Source organism: Canis aureus, chromosome 19 (genome assembly GCF_053574225.1).
Source record: "Canis aureus isolate CA01 chromosome 19, VMU_Caureus_v.1.0, whole genome shotgun sequence".
NCBI lineage: Eukaryota > Metazoa > Chordata > Mammalia > Carnivora > Canidae > Canis > Canis aureus.
Genome location: NC_135629.1, coordinates 39,128,008 through 39,142,316, shown reverse-complemented (window position 1 = coordinate 39,142,316; position 14,309 = coordinate 39,128,008). Strand labels below are relative to the sequence as shown.

Genomic DNA, 14,309 nt, shown 5'->3' with positions numbered 1-14,309 from the left:
TTTATTACGTTGTCAACTGATTCAAATACATCAATACATTGTCAGTTGGTTTTTTGCTTGGAAGTCAGCTACCTGGATGTTCTAATACTGCTTTAACCACATCTTGGTGTCTCAGCTAAGAATGCCTCAGTTCACCTGGAAATCCACCACAGGTACTGGCTGCTGCTGAAATCGCTTCGGGTACAGATGACACTCTTGGTTGCTCAGTGAGGCTGTCCTTCTGCGTTTGACTTGGACTTCCACCTCTGGTACGTGCTGTCCTGTAGTATATCTCAGGTGTAAGCGATCCCTGGCCTGCTCCATCACACAGCTGGTCACTCCTCAGAACAGAGTGTCAGGCATCTCCAGTGGCCACTCCACTCTGTCAACATGGTCCTTTTTTCCTGTATTTTTGCAAACTAGTAGTGAGATCTCAAGGTGTGTTGAGATTCAAGTAACGTTTTGGCACACATACGTAATAGCTGTAGTGTATACATCCTATTGGATCACATCAGGAGGCATATAGTAAAACTTGGAATTCACTGAACTTTGTTTATACAGATGGGATTGGGAAGGAAGAAGAAGAGGTGGAACAGCTAGAGAAAGAAAGGTTCCTGGAAGTGCTTATATCTCATACCCCCAATGAGTGAAACAAATTTTTCTTTCAACGTTCCTCATTTGCCTAGTCATATTTGTTGTGGTGGTGTTCATAACTCATTCCTGAGAAGCTTATGTAAGTGTTCATTGGTGTTTATATAACTCTGGTGATTGCTGCTCACAGCTGGCTCACGTGAAGGAGAAAGTTCAGGGGTATTTGCAACCAGATCTGATTCTATGATCCTGCATTTGGGTGGTAATAATCATTGACTTTTAAGCCGCATGTCTCATTACCTCTTTGTTGACTCTTTTCTCTTTTTCATTAGTGGCTTTTGGTAGATTATATTTCAGAATTTTAGGGAGGGCTATTTTTTTGAAAGTTAAATTTATTTTAACTAGGTTGTAAATTCACATGGTACGTTATTCAGAAGATACAAAAGAGCATGCAGTGGAAAGTTACATTTTGATTTAGGGAAAATTAATTATAGGATTTTTGAAATAATAATTTATTATCAAGAATAGTTTAAGATGTGGTACAAAATGTTTTGTAAAAACCAGAAACTTCATAATAAGCATCATGAAGCAGCAATGAAGCACTTGTAAAACATTGACTTACATTACAACAAACTTTAAATATTAGTACATCTATAAACTAAAACTCTTTAACAAATAAATAGTAATTGTTGAACCCAGAAGCTGAAGATTCATTCGAAGAATACCAGTTGGTAAGAAGCCGGTTTGGACCTGTATCCTCAGTATAAAGGGGAAACTTTTGTCTCTTCTTTGTCTCTACTATGTGTATGTGAGAATTATATATACTATGATCATTTTAAAATTGCTACTGTACTTGGACACATTCAACCCTGAATCAAACAGGAATTATAGCGAGACCGCACAAGTTGGAATGTTTGTGAATTTGTGATATCAGATTCTGTCTTCCTCCCCCCAGAAACAGACCTCTACAAGACAGAAACCAGAAAAAGGAAATACAGCAGTTGGCAACAAATTTCTCTGCCCAATAGGCCAAGTTCAGACTCTAATCTGACATTCAAGGCCTATCCTCTATACTGTGACTCTGTCCTATCTGCCTACTCTCTAACTTTGCTTCCACCTGTTCCCTCCAAGTGGTTACCCAATAAATTGGCTTGTGAAATAGAAACAAAAGGCCTTAAGGCCAGGAGAACATCGAATTTCATTATCAGAACCAGGTCAGAGGACCTAGCAAAACACCAAGTTGTAGTGTGCCAACCCAGCCTCATGTAATTGTGTAGGGCAAGCTGTAGTGTTGATGGAAGTAGCCATTTAGCAAGAGAGATCCCCTCTTAGGGACTCTGCTGTCCAGCCACCTATTCCTTTGGGAGGAAGAATATAATAGCCTCCTCCTTTAGGAGGGAAAAATTAACTGTGAGTTAGGAGAGAGATGACAATAATATGTGATAATGCCATGGAAATATTAGCTCTTTTGAGGGGTGAGAGGCCTGAAGGAATGGTAATTCTTCTTAAGGAAAACAGAATTGCTGACTTTTCCTCTTGTAGTGCTTCAGGAGGAAATAGGAGAGGACTATTTGATGGGAGGATAGTAAACTTGAGAGGGCAGCCAGTGAGACTTGCAGCTCTTATGGAGCTTCTCTTTTAGTTCTTGTGTCTGGCTGGGCACACAAGCAGTAGCACCTTACTTTCTCAGTGGGTGGAAGATGTGCATGAGCCAAGGCTCCTGTTGCATTCCCAATGCTCTTTGTCACCCTGGACTCTGCTGTCTTTGGGATGTCTTTTTACAAAAGGCCTGCTGTGGATCCTGTGGTAATGGAGAGGGGACTGTGATGTTTTAACTTCTCCCTCCTGTTAATGGTATTGCATTACCCCTCATGAACATTTTTTGACTGGTGCCTCCCTTCGCCATTTCCCCTTTGCTTTTCAAAAAGCAAAAGTTATTTAACTAAAAACCTTCAGTGACCACTCAGCATGAGGGCCAAGGAAGATGCTTCCACTGCTGCTGCAGGAGAGTAAATCACCCTGGGTACTGACATGTGAGTGTTGTGTGCATTTGTGCACATATGTCCACACCCACTACCCTCCCCCAGCCCCAAATTTTACATTGGCTACATTAACTTCCTCTCCTCACCAAACGGTTGTCAGTGGAATGTAGAAGGCTAGTAAAAAAGGGTCTTGGAAGTAGTCCTCCCTGGGACAGGGGTTGATGTCTGTGCCAGCATCCAGGAAGGTTTTTGGGTCTACACCTCAGCCTGCCTTGGATAAGGGGTTATTCCCTGGGGAGAGGTAGGGAAGTGGTTGTTGGGTTGGGAGGCCCCTCCTGCTGCTGTTTTGCTTAATAAATTTTAGCCAGTATTGAACTGCAGGTATCTTTCCAACTATTCCACCTTGTCTAAAGTCTCTATTCCTTTTGCTTATGCTCCTATATCTCCCTAGAATGTTTTTTTCCCCCTTGTAGTAGTTGGTGCCTACTTACTGTATTAGATTAAACCCAGGTTTCACCTTTCAAGGAAGCACTCTGCCCCCCATGCCCAGCCCTAGGCAAGGCTGGATTGGGTGTCCTTTCCCCAAGATTTGTTGCTATTAGGCGCTCACCTCATGTGTTTTCCCATGTGCATCATTCCATTGTGCCTTGGCGCAGAGCTGGTACTCAAATGCTCATATAAATGCTCATTTAGTGTGTTAGGCTAAACTAAAAGGCAAGGGGCAGGAAAAGGCATCAGTGGCTAGTTTGCAGTAGTCTCATGCAGAGAGTTTTAGAAAAAGATGTGGTCAATAGTCTCATGTGGCTGGTGGTATGTGTGTGAGGGGTATACACACAAATGCGTATTTGTAAGAAACACTTTGTGAGAACAAAGCAGTTTATGTCATTTCTCCTCCTTTTGCTTTCTTATTTTCTGATTTTTGATTAGGATAAAAAAGTTAAAGTTTGAATTTTCCACACAAATAAATATTACTACTCAGCATGGCTGACTAAGCCCTGTAGCTTTGCTGCTAGACAGTTCAATGTCGTTGGGAGTATGAAGTTCCATGGAGTGTGCAGACCTGGGTGTAAAAAAGAATATTTTCCTGAAGAGAGCTATTGACATCCCCATTTTACAAATATGGGGAACTATGGCTCAGAGAAGTTGAACTTGTGAACATAGAGCTAGTAAGTAAGTGACAGAGCCAGGATTCAGCACTAGTACTACCTATGAAGCTCATTCTGTTAACTGTCTGCTCCTGTGTTTCTTCTTGTTTATGATATACCCATAGACCAGCTATTTCTTTTTTAACTTTTTAGGGCTTTGGTTTTCAAATTTAGAATGAAGGGAGCAAAATTCACCTTGCAGTTATTAAAAAAAAAAAAGGAGATAAGAAACCAAACCCATTCCTTGTACCTGGAATGGTAGTAGTTCTAGACAAAGCAGCAGCTGTTTTATATGGTATTTATTACGTGTCGAGCATTGTTCCAGAGCTTCATCTAGGCTACCTCACATAACCATCTCTTCAACCGTCGGACTGAGGAATAGCATGACAGTTGTTATTCCCTTATTATAATTGAGGAACAAATAAGGGACAGAACTGACATTCACACCCCAGAAGTCTGGTTTCAGTGTCCACAGTGAACCCCTGTGCCTGGTTATCTCTCAGGAAACGTTAGTTTCCAACTCCATGCTGTTCTAGAACCCGGGCATCAATATGAAAGAGATCATAAGGAACTCACAATGGTAATAGAAGTATAGTAAACCATAGCAGGTAAGCAGTGATGGAGTGTCTGAGACACTCATGATTCTGTGACTTGCCACTGACTGATGAGATGGTCCATTTGTTGTTTTTTTGGTGATTAAGTGCATATGATGATGACTTATGGTATGTTTTTCTTTTGGTGTGGGGACATCAGCTTACTGGTTCACTCATTGAGGCCTATGGCAACACTGTATCTTTTACCAAAGCCTACAGTATTCAGTGTTTCTTATTTACCCCCCTTTGGCATCTGAGTCCATACTGACATAAAAAAATTTTTGAATATGTAAATGAGGGAGAAGGGACAAAATCTTCCTTACAGAAGAGAAGGATTCCAAATAATAAATGTAGACACAGAGGGAAATAGCCACCATTAGAACACCATAGTAATAATTTCTCCAGGTAAGATCCATTGATGAATGTTAAAACTGGTGGGTAAATTTTTAGAAACAGGATATTTGCATTCTCAAAGCCTCACAGTTCCCTACCACTCCAAATATTTTCACGTGGTTTAACATATGTCCAGAAATTCTTTGCCCGTCTCAGGATATAGCACTTAATTCTCTTCCCCTTGAATGTGGACTGGGCTTAGTGATTTGCTTCTAATGAATAAAAATATGGAAAAGACAAAGTAGTAATTTTATAGTGAAGAAATTTGGTAGACACCACTTTAAACAAGTGATCTAGGTTAATATCACCAGTAATAAGTCATATTGATATCATGTATCCTGGTAAGATGTCATGAGAAAGACACTTTACTTCTGTGGTTTAATCATGAGAAAATATTAGATGTTCAAATTAGGGGACAGTCTACAAAACACCTGATTAGTACTTTTCAAAAAACTGTCATAGTCATGAAAGACAAAAATAGCCTGATAAACTGTCACAGTTTAGAGAGACTGAGACATGAGAGCTAGATGCAGTATGATATCCTGGATGGAATCCTATAACAGAAAAAGGATATTAGTGATTAGTGGAAAACTGGTGAAATCCAAATAAACTTTAAAGTTTAGTTAAAAACATGGGGTGCCTGGGTGGTGTGGTTGGTTGAATGTCTGACTCTTGACTTCGGCTCAGATCATGACCTTGGGGTTGTAGGATTGAGCCCCCTTTCAGCCTCATGGTCAGTGTAGCTTGCTTGAGGTTCTCTCTCCCTTTCCCTCTGCCCCTCCTGCCCATGCTCTCTTTCTCTAAAATAAATAAACAAATCAGGTCACCTGAGTGGGAGTGATTGAACATCTGCCTTTGGCTCATGTAGTGATTCCTGGGTCCTGGGATTGAGTCCCACATCAGGCTCCCTGTGGGGAGCCTGCTTCTCTCTCTCTCTCTCTTTCTCTCTCTCATGAATGAATAAATAAAATCTTTAAAATAAATATATAAGCAAACAAGCAAATCTTTAGTTAAAAAACAAACAAAAGGGACACCTGGGTGGCTCAGTGTTTGAGTGTCTGCCTTTGGCTCAGGGCATGATCCCAGGGTCCTGGGATCGAGTCCCACATCTGGCTCCCAATGGGAAGCTTGCTTCTCCCTCTGTGTCTCTGCCTCTCTCTCTGTGTGTCTCATGAATAAATAAATAAAATCCTTAAAAAAATTTAAAAAATAAAAATAAATTACAGCAAACAAAAAAAATCCTACCAAAACCCCAGACTTCCTGAGTCCTCCTACCTGCCTGAAAGCCAAGTTTCATTGACACCTTAGTTACAGCATTTATGATCTAGTTTTTTTTTTTTTAAGATTTTATTTATTTATTCATGAATGACACAGAGAGAGAGAGGCAGAGACATAGGCAGAGGGAGAAGCAGGCTCCATGCAGGAAGCCCGATGTGGAACTTGATCCCAGGACTCCAGAATCACGACCTGAGCCAAAGGCAGACCTCAACCGCTGTGCCACCTAGGCATCCCTGTGTTCTAGTTTTAAATTGCTCTTACTTTTGGGGAAGACCTTTTAGTTGTGTAGTGCTTATAGTTGGGAGGCTCTGGTGGATTTGGGGGACAGGCTTACGGTCTGTGTGACTATCAAGGCTTGCCCATCCAGTAAACAGAATGCTGCTCAGCAGACTGAGGAAGAGGGATGTGCACACGGATCCTCCTACACCAACCCCAGTCTTTGCTTGTGTTTGATGCCACAAATGACATTCTTTCTGCCAGGAATTTCCTCGTTTCCACCCCCCCCCCCCCCCTTAAGGCAGTATCTTTAGACATTGTCACTTTACAAGGCCTCACTCAGATTTTACCTCTCAAAAATTCTTGTGTGATCACACCACAAAGTAGTATCTTTCATATTCTTGTGACTCTAAGGCAGTTATTCTTGATTTAGCTAATTATCTCTGGCTAGAAAAGTAATGTCTTATATTTTGAAGTTCTTTAGGTCAGTTGGCCTGCCCTTCCTGTGGTGGTTAGCACATCTTGCCTTATTATCTCTAGAAAACAAACTTCTTACAAGGAAGAGGTCTTCTAAACATCCCTTGAAGCATCTTGAAACAGTGTTTGGCATGTTGTAGGCTGTCATTAAATGGCCAGTGAATTGAAGGAGTGAATGCAGGGCACCTGGGTGGCTCAGTGGCTGAGCGTCTGCCTTTGACTCAAGTGGTGATCCCCGGATCAAGTCCTGCATTGGGCTCCCTGCAGGGAGCCTGCTTCTCCTCTGCCTATGTCTCTGTTTCTCTCTGTGTGTCTCATGAATAAATACATAAAATCTTAAAAAAAAAAAAAAAAAAAAGAAGGAATGAACGCTTTAGGACCCTGAAAGGAGGGATATTTCTCTTGTTGGCAGATGAGACACAAATGAGTGTGAGCTGAATTTGGAATCTACTGCCCCTTTCAAAGCATTCTGAGGCCATGAAGCTTCCTCACTCTGAGCAGAGTGCTAAATTAAAGCAAGCATGATGGCTATCATTTGTTGTGAGCCTACTCTGGAGCAACGTGGTTCTAGACATGCACACTATTTAGTTCTCATAACAACTCTGAAATGTATACATCACTCCTCTCATTTTATAGATCAGCCCACTGAGATTCAAAGAGCTTTAAGTCATTTGCCCTAGCTTACCAGCTAATAAGTTGCTGAGTTGAGATTTGAACTCAGGTTTGCCTGGCATCAAAACCAATTTTTCGGGATCCCTGGGTGGCGCAGCGGTTTGGCGCCTGCCTTTGGCCCAGGGCGCGATCCTGGAGACCCGGGATCGAATCCCACGTCAGGCTCCCGGTGCATGGAGCCTGCTTCTCCCTCTGCCTGTGTCTCTGCCTCTCTCTCTCTCTGTGTGACTATCATAAATAAATAAAAATTAAAAAAAAAAAAACAAAACAATTTTTCTCCCTGTAAAGTTCAGTCCCTGGCACCTTTCTCTCTTTGTCTTTTCAGACCCATCCCTGGAAGACATGTGTGGCACTGAGTGTGCCCAGCTGGACGAAGATGGGCAGCGGCCACCACGGTGCACTTCAACTACCTCATCTCAGTCTGAGCCTTCAGAGCAGCTTAGGCGCCACCAAGGCAAGAGCCTAGCCTCCGAGGACCCCAAAAAGAAGAGAGCTCAGAAGCCCTCCCATATGAGGAGAAACATACGGTGAGCTGTGCTCAGGATAAGAGGAGAAGGGAAGGAATAGAGGCATTACTTTCATTTGAAGGCTGTCAGTAGCAGGACTGGTTTGAGCAAGAGAGTCCCTTTATCAAAGAAGAAAGGTGTAATCTGTGTTCCTGATTTATAGAGAGATGCAGCTCAGGACAACCTCATGCTGTGAGAGGTTATGGGCAATTGTGGTGGACGCTCAAGCTGTGCTGGGGAGTCTCTTACTCTCTGGAGGCTCTGGGGGCAGCCTAAAGATGATAGGGAACTCTGGTTGGACTCTGTTTTTTCCTTTATTTTTCCCTTATGTTTCAAAACAGGAGGAGATAGGGATGCCTAGGTGGCTCAGTGGTTGAGCATCTGCCTTTGGCTCAGGGCATGATCTTAGAGTTCCAGGATTGAGTCCCTCATTGGGCTCTCTGCATGGAGCCTGCTTCTCCCTCTGCCTGTCTCTACCTCTCTCTGTGTCTCTCATGAATAAATACATAAAATCTTAATAAAAACAAAACAAAACAACAAAAACAGGAGGAGATAAGTTGAATCCTCATTTTCTTAGAGCTCACCTTCGTTTGGTAGGAATTGTCTGGTCCAAAGTAGGGCTTTTTCCTTGACCTAAGTGAGTGGCAGATGTGAGCTTCCTTAACTGTCCAAATCTCTCACAGCTCTTCCTTCTGCCACATAACCCTTTTTGCTATTGAAAGGAGATCACCGAGATCTTTTTCTCCTCCTACTTTCATTTTTTTTTTAAATCATAATGATAGCTTAAAAACATTACTTAAAATTTAGGAAATAAAGATGCAGAATCATCTATAATCCTACTTTCCCATATAACAACTCTATTTTAAATATTGTTTTTCTATTTTATGAATCACGAATTGCTCTGTTTTGTTCTTGGATCTGTTATGTGCAGAGATGAACCTTCAGGGGGGAATCCCTGAGTGGCTCAGTGGTTTGGTGCCTGCCTTTGGCCCAGGGAGTGGTCCTGGATTACTGGGATTGAGTCCCACATCAGGCTTCCTGCATGGAGCCTGCTTCTCCCTCTGCTTCTCCCTCTGCCTGTCTCTCTTCCTCTCTCTCTCTCTCTCATGAATAAATAGATAAAATCTTAAAAAAAAAAAAAAAAGATGAAACTTCAGTGGCATGTCTCAGGAAGTTAAATAATATGGAAAAAATGTTGGCCCAGAATCACCTGAGCCTTGAAGTCCTTTTTTTTTTTTTTTTTAAACCTTGCCTATTGCATGGATGTGTGGGGACTGATGGAGCTTCTCTTTCTCTTGCCTCAGACTTCTGAGCTCAGCAGTGAGCTCTTTAGTTTGACATTATGTTGCCCAAATCTCAAGTAAACCAACCCAAATCCTCACTCTTATTGTAATATTTAGAAAGCTGCTCCGGGAGGATCAATTGGAGCCGGTTACCAAAGCAGCACAACAGGAAGAGTTGGAAAGAAGGAAACGCCTGGAGCAGCAGAGGAAGGATTATGCAGCTCCCATTCCTACAGTTCCCCTGGAGTTCCTTCCCGGTAAGCCAGGGGCAGTGGAGGCAGTGGGAGAGGCCCTGCAGTGTAGGGAGAAGAGGCCTTGGACACACAGTGGTGAAGGGCAGATCTGAAATAAAACCGTGGGAATTAAGACCATGGCCTCTCAGTCATTCAGTTTTCTAGGAGCAAATGATCAGAAACATCTAAAAAGTTAAGTGAATAAAAATGTACCCCTCAGGGGCCCCCGGCTGGCTTAGTGGGTAAAACATGTGACTCCTGATCTCAGGGTTGTGAGTTCAAGCCCCACATTGGGCATAGACTTTACTTTAAAAAAAAAAATAAATAAATAAAGCAATAATGATAATAAGTGGTTTTTTTAAAAAAATATACTCCTCAGATTGATCTATTATTTAGACTTTTTTTTCTCCCATAATTTTGGATCATAACCTGCCAAGGGATTAGGATCTCTAGTGGTCAGGTGGACACTCAGAGGTGAGAACTAGTAAAGACAAGGGAAGTTAGGGGGACAGAAGGGGATTGAGACACCCCCCTCTAATTCTCTCCTCAGTCCCCTTGAAAGCAACAAAGAAAGAAACTGATGAATCATTTGGGGAGATGGGTTTGAGCTAAATGTGGTTTTCACATTCCTTTCCATCTTTCCTTCCCTAGAGGAAATTGTCTTAAGAGCAAGCGATGGTCCCCAGCTGCCTCCTCGGGTGCTGGCCCAGGAAGTCATTTGTTTGGACAGCAGCAGTGGCAGTGAGGATGAAAAAAGCAGTAGAGATGGTAAGGTTGAGCCAGAGGTACCTCTACTTTCTCCTTACTCAATGTTCACCCCGAGTAATTGGCTGTACCTCTGAATAAAAATTAGTCCTTCTCCATTTGGTTTGGGGTCTGACCATAACAAATGTCCCTGAGTCTCCTTGTAAATGTAGAGTTTTCCCTTATCTTATCTTAATTTGAAGTTGGAAGAGAGAAATAATAAAACTTAAAATTTTACAAGTGATGACAAATTCTAACTTTATTTCCATGCTATAATGCTTTAATGATGGGCAATAAATTATCTCTGCTCCCTGGGTTTTTGTTTTTGTTTTGTTGGCTGTCTCAGAGGTGATTGAACTGAGCTCTGGAGAGGAGGACACTCTGCACATTGTAGACAGCAGTGAGTCTGTCAGTGAGGAGGATGAGGAAGAGGAGAAGGGTGGCACCCATGTGAATGACATCTTAAACCAGCGTGATGCTCTGGGGCGGGTCCTCGTCAACCTGAACCACCCTCCAGAGGAGGAGAATGTCTTCCTGGCCCCGCAGTTGGCAAGGGCAGTGAAACCTCATCAGGTACAGCAGATCTGGACTCTCCTCTGTTTCCTTTCAGCTTCCTTGCTGAGGGCATCACCTGCTGGTAGTTTTTAGCACCACAGTCTATGAAATACTTGTTTGGTACCTCAAGCAGCTATTGGAAAGGCCTGATCCTTCCTCCTAACAGTTGATGCTTCAGGATTTCTGATGAATGGGAAGGGCAAGCCTTAGATGCCCTATTGTGTAGGAGGTGCTGGATCTCTTGGTTTGATGATCTTGAGCTTCCTTCTGTGAGATCTGCAAGACTGATTAAGATGCTATCTAGAGGGCAGTGCTTTGATTAGGAAATTGATTTGATTCTGGAAGTCGTTCCAGAAGAGATCCAAGAGTCAGGAGTCTGAGGGACTTTCTGATAGGAGGGGGCAGAGTAGTTTGTATTGACCCAGAGCCCTGAACCCAGACCAATGAGTGGAAGTTCCATGAAGATAGAGATGACTTAACATAACAACCCTTAATAAGAACTACTCCTAATGGAATGGGCTCTCTTAAGGTAAGAACCAAGGGCTGAGTGAGAGGCCCTGTCAAGAATTTGGTACTGCAGATTTTCGCCTTATATGGGCCATTTTACCAGGTGAATGATTTTCTGTGTTTTCTCCAAGAAAATTGTCACCAGCCTATAGACTAGTCAGGGTACAGGAAAACTTCTGTAGCTGTCCATACCAACTGTCTGCTGTGGTGCCTGCTCATTTACTTAATTCTGACTAATTCCAAAATGAATAAAACTAGAGCCCTGGTCTTTGCCAGCTCCTTTAACTATTGTCTGTGTTTGTCCTTTGTTAGATTGGTGGGATCCGGTTCCTGTATGATAACCTGGTTGAATCTCTTGAGAGGTTTAAGACCAGTAGTGGTTTTGGCTGTATTCTGGCCCACAGCATGGGTCTGGGGAAAACTTTGCAAGTGATCTCCTTCATTGACGTCCTCTTCCGCCACACGCCAGCCAAAACTGTCCTTGCCATTGTGCCGGTAAGAGCTGGGGAAGGCATTGTTTAGTCAGCCCCAGAGGAGGTCTGAGTTAATGCCTTGCTGGGTACTGAAAAGCTCAATGAGCCCAGCTTTGAGCTTGTTTCTTTTTGCTCATTTGTTTGTTTGTTGTTTTGTTTTTGTTTTGAGCTTATTTCTTAAAACCATCTTTCTGGACTTGGCTATCTGACAGGTTAATACTCTTCAGAATTGGCTGGCAGAGTTCAACATGTGGCTTCCAGCTCCTGAAGCCCTTCCAGCTGACAACAAGCCTGAAGAAGTCCAGCCTCGTTTCTTTAAAGTTCACATCTTGAATGATGAGCACAAGTAGGTGGCCTACCTTCCGCTTTGCCCTTTCCTTTTAAACTTCTTCCCTGGGTCTGGATATTAAGGGAGTCTATTTGCATTTGAATCCTGCCTTCCTAGATTCTTTTGGTTTCTCAATGTGTCCTGCCCCGCCTCCCCCCTTACTCATTTTTTTCCCTACCTAGCTTTTCAGTAAAGTCAGAGTTGGGTAGCCTGGGAAATTTCTTACATTCTGCTTAAAGATGCTTTTATATTCTGAAAAATATGCATACATCGTCTTATTTTCCCATGTGGATAGTAATAGAATTCAACATGATGAAATAAAACTGTCCACCTTCTAACTTTTCACCTTTTACATTTCTCTTTCTTAGAAGCATAATCAGCAGTCTCTTTTCAGCACTTACCTATAGTTGACCTTTAATGGTACAACTTCCAGCTTTGAAAAGTACAAGCTTTTGTTTTAGATTTAAATAAAATTATTTATATTTCCATTCCATAAATTCAACTTGATTTCCAAAACTCTAAAACTGTTTCTTGGTTCAAGCTAGCTATCCATGCTATCCTTTCTTTCCCCTTACTGGCATGGATAATTGAGAAGATAGACTTTGTTTTCTTCAGAGGCTGCCTTTTGTGATGTTTGGTCACATACATCAAAATGGGAAAACTGTGAGTGGCCCCCTAAATGGTTTGATCACCTGCTCTTTTTTCTTAGATTTCAGGACTGTTAGTCCACATGCAGTTAATGAATTACAGTCAGGGCTCAGTTGTTTAGGAGTAGAGGAACTGTGCTGAGTGTCATCTGGGCTTTGCTACTTTTTCTCATTTACTGCTTATCCTTGGTTCTTTACTCACTAGGGCCTGGACAGGTAAAATGTGGAATATTGTCCTTGCTTTTACCTTGTATTTATTATGGGAATAACTTGAAATTCTTTCTCTCAAATGTAGAATTATAGCCATGCATGTATATCTAAGGGAGTTGTCACTTTTTCTTTAAGAGACAAAGAGGTGGGGCTGAGGGAGAGGGAGAGAGAGAAATCTTAAGCAGGCTCTGTGCTGGGTGTGGATTGAGCACAACACTGTGACCTGAGCCAAAATCAAGGGTCAGACACTTAACTGACCGAGCCACCCAGGTGTCCCAGGAGTTGTCACTTTTGTTTGCCTTGTGCCATTGTATTTCTGTTTTTCTACTATTTAACTGTCATCAGCCAACCAGTCCGTCCTCAGTGTGATGAACATCTCTGAGATGCTGGGAAAGTCCAGGGGCAGCTGGCCGGCCACTGTGATGCTGCCACTGAATGTCCATCATCATAGCTCTGATTGTGAGCAATTCTTCCTAGGGGCCAGTGGAAGCAGTAATTTTTTCTCTGTTCACTCTTGCAGGACAATGGCAGCTCGTGCTAAAGTGATGGCTGATTGGGTGTCAGAGGGTGGGGTGCTGCTGATGGGTTACGAAATGTACAGACTCCTCACCCTGAAGAAATCCTTTGCCACAGGTAGATCGAAGAAAACCAAGAAACGTTCTCACCCGGTCATCATTGATCTAGATGAGGAAGATCGACAGCAGGAGTTTCGGAGAGGTAGGCAGCCTATCCCTGGATACTCTTGGGGGTGGTATTTCAGGAAAAAAGAAATAGTGTCTGCAGTAGCACCAAGTCAGATATGGAGATTATTGATGTGAGTTGTATTGTCATGAACCAGAAATCCTGACCCCTAAGATAGGTGTAATGACCTCCAGTGGCTTTGAGAAGGTACTGCTCTCCTTGCCTGCTATGGAATTCTGGGTGGGCCACATACAGGCTGTCTCAGGGAGACTCCTCTGCCCATCTGGCCCTGTTTCTCTCACAGAGCAGTTGGGAGAGTGACCGTTCACCTCACTTCGTCCTAGAGGTGTTCTGGAATAGCAATAAGAAAATATTTATAGGCAGCCCCAGTGGCGCAGCGGTTTAGCGCCGCCTGCAGCCCGGGGTGTGATCCTGGAGACCCGGGATCGAGTCCCACATCGGGCTTCCTGCATGGAGCCTGCTTCTCCCTCTGCCTGTGTCTCTGCCTCTCTCTCGCTCTCTCTGAATGAATAAATAAATAAATCTTTAAAAAAAAAATATTTATAAAAGATTTATATCACTGGCATACAGAGCAGTGATAATATTATGAATTTATAAAAGAATTAACCCAGTTTTTTTACTGAAAGCCATTCCTCTCATAGTTCTAGTTCTGTTCCCTCTTCTAAGGGTTTTTTGCCCATTTGGGGAAAAAAGTTTGTTTTAAGTTCAGAAGCTGTTTCATTTTATAGGGGTCTCTTCATCTGTAGATTATGTTCTAGGTTTGCTTCTTTGGTAGTGCTGGGATGAATCTGCCAT

The 14,309-nt window shown here is 42.6% G+C and overlaps 1 protein-coding gene and 1 pseudogene across 7 annotated transcripts in view; one reads left to right on the top strand and one right to left on the bottom strand.

Annotated features, from left to right (window-relative positions):
* Positions 1 to 14,309, top strand: part of RAD54L2 (RAD54 like 2) — a 126,904-nt gene that overhangs the window by 87,947 nt on the left and 24,648 nt on the right. For 6 of the 7 annotated variants that reach the window (XM_077858725.1, XM_077858722.1, XM_077858726.1 and 3 more), the window contains 7 exons: positions 7,652 to 7,853; positions 9,233 to 9,372; positions 10,000 to 10,116; positions 10,439 to 10,665; positions 11,467 to 11,649; positions 11,840 to 11,973; positions 13,333 to 13,529. In XM_077858725.1, coding sequence (XP_077714851.1) covers positions 7,652 to 7,853; positions 9,233 to 9,372; positions 10,000 to 10,116; positions 10,439 to 10,665; positions 11,467 to 11,649; positions 11,840 to 11,973; positions 13,333 to 13,529 — 1,200 coding nt within the window. Of the gene's footprint in view, positions 1 to 152; positions 249 to 7,651; positions 7,854 to 9,232; positions 9,373 to 9,999; positions 10,117 to 10,438; positions 10,666 to 11,466; positions 11,650 to 11,839; positions 11,974 to 13,332; positions 13,530 to 14,309 lie in introns of all 7 variants that reach the window. The other variant, XM_077858727.1, reaches the window with a different exon arrangement.
* LOC144289991 (SNRPN upstream reading frame protein pseudogene) lies at positions 127 to 340 on the bottom strand (annotated as a pseudogene).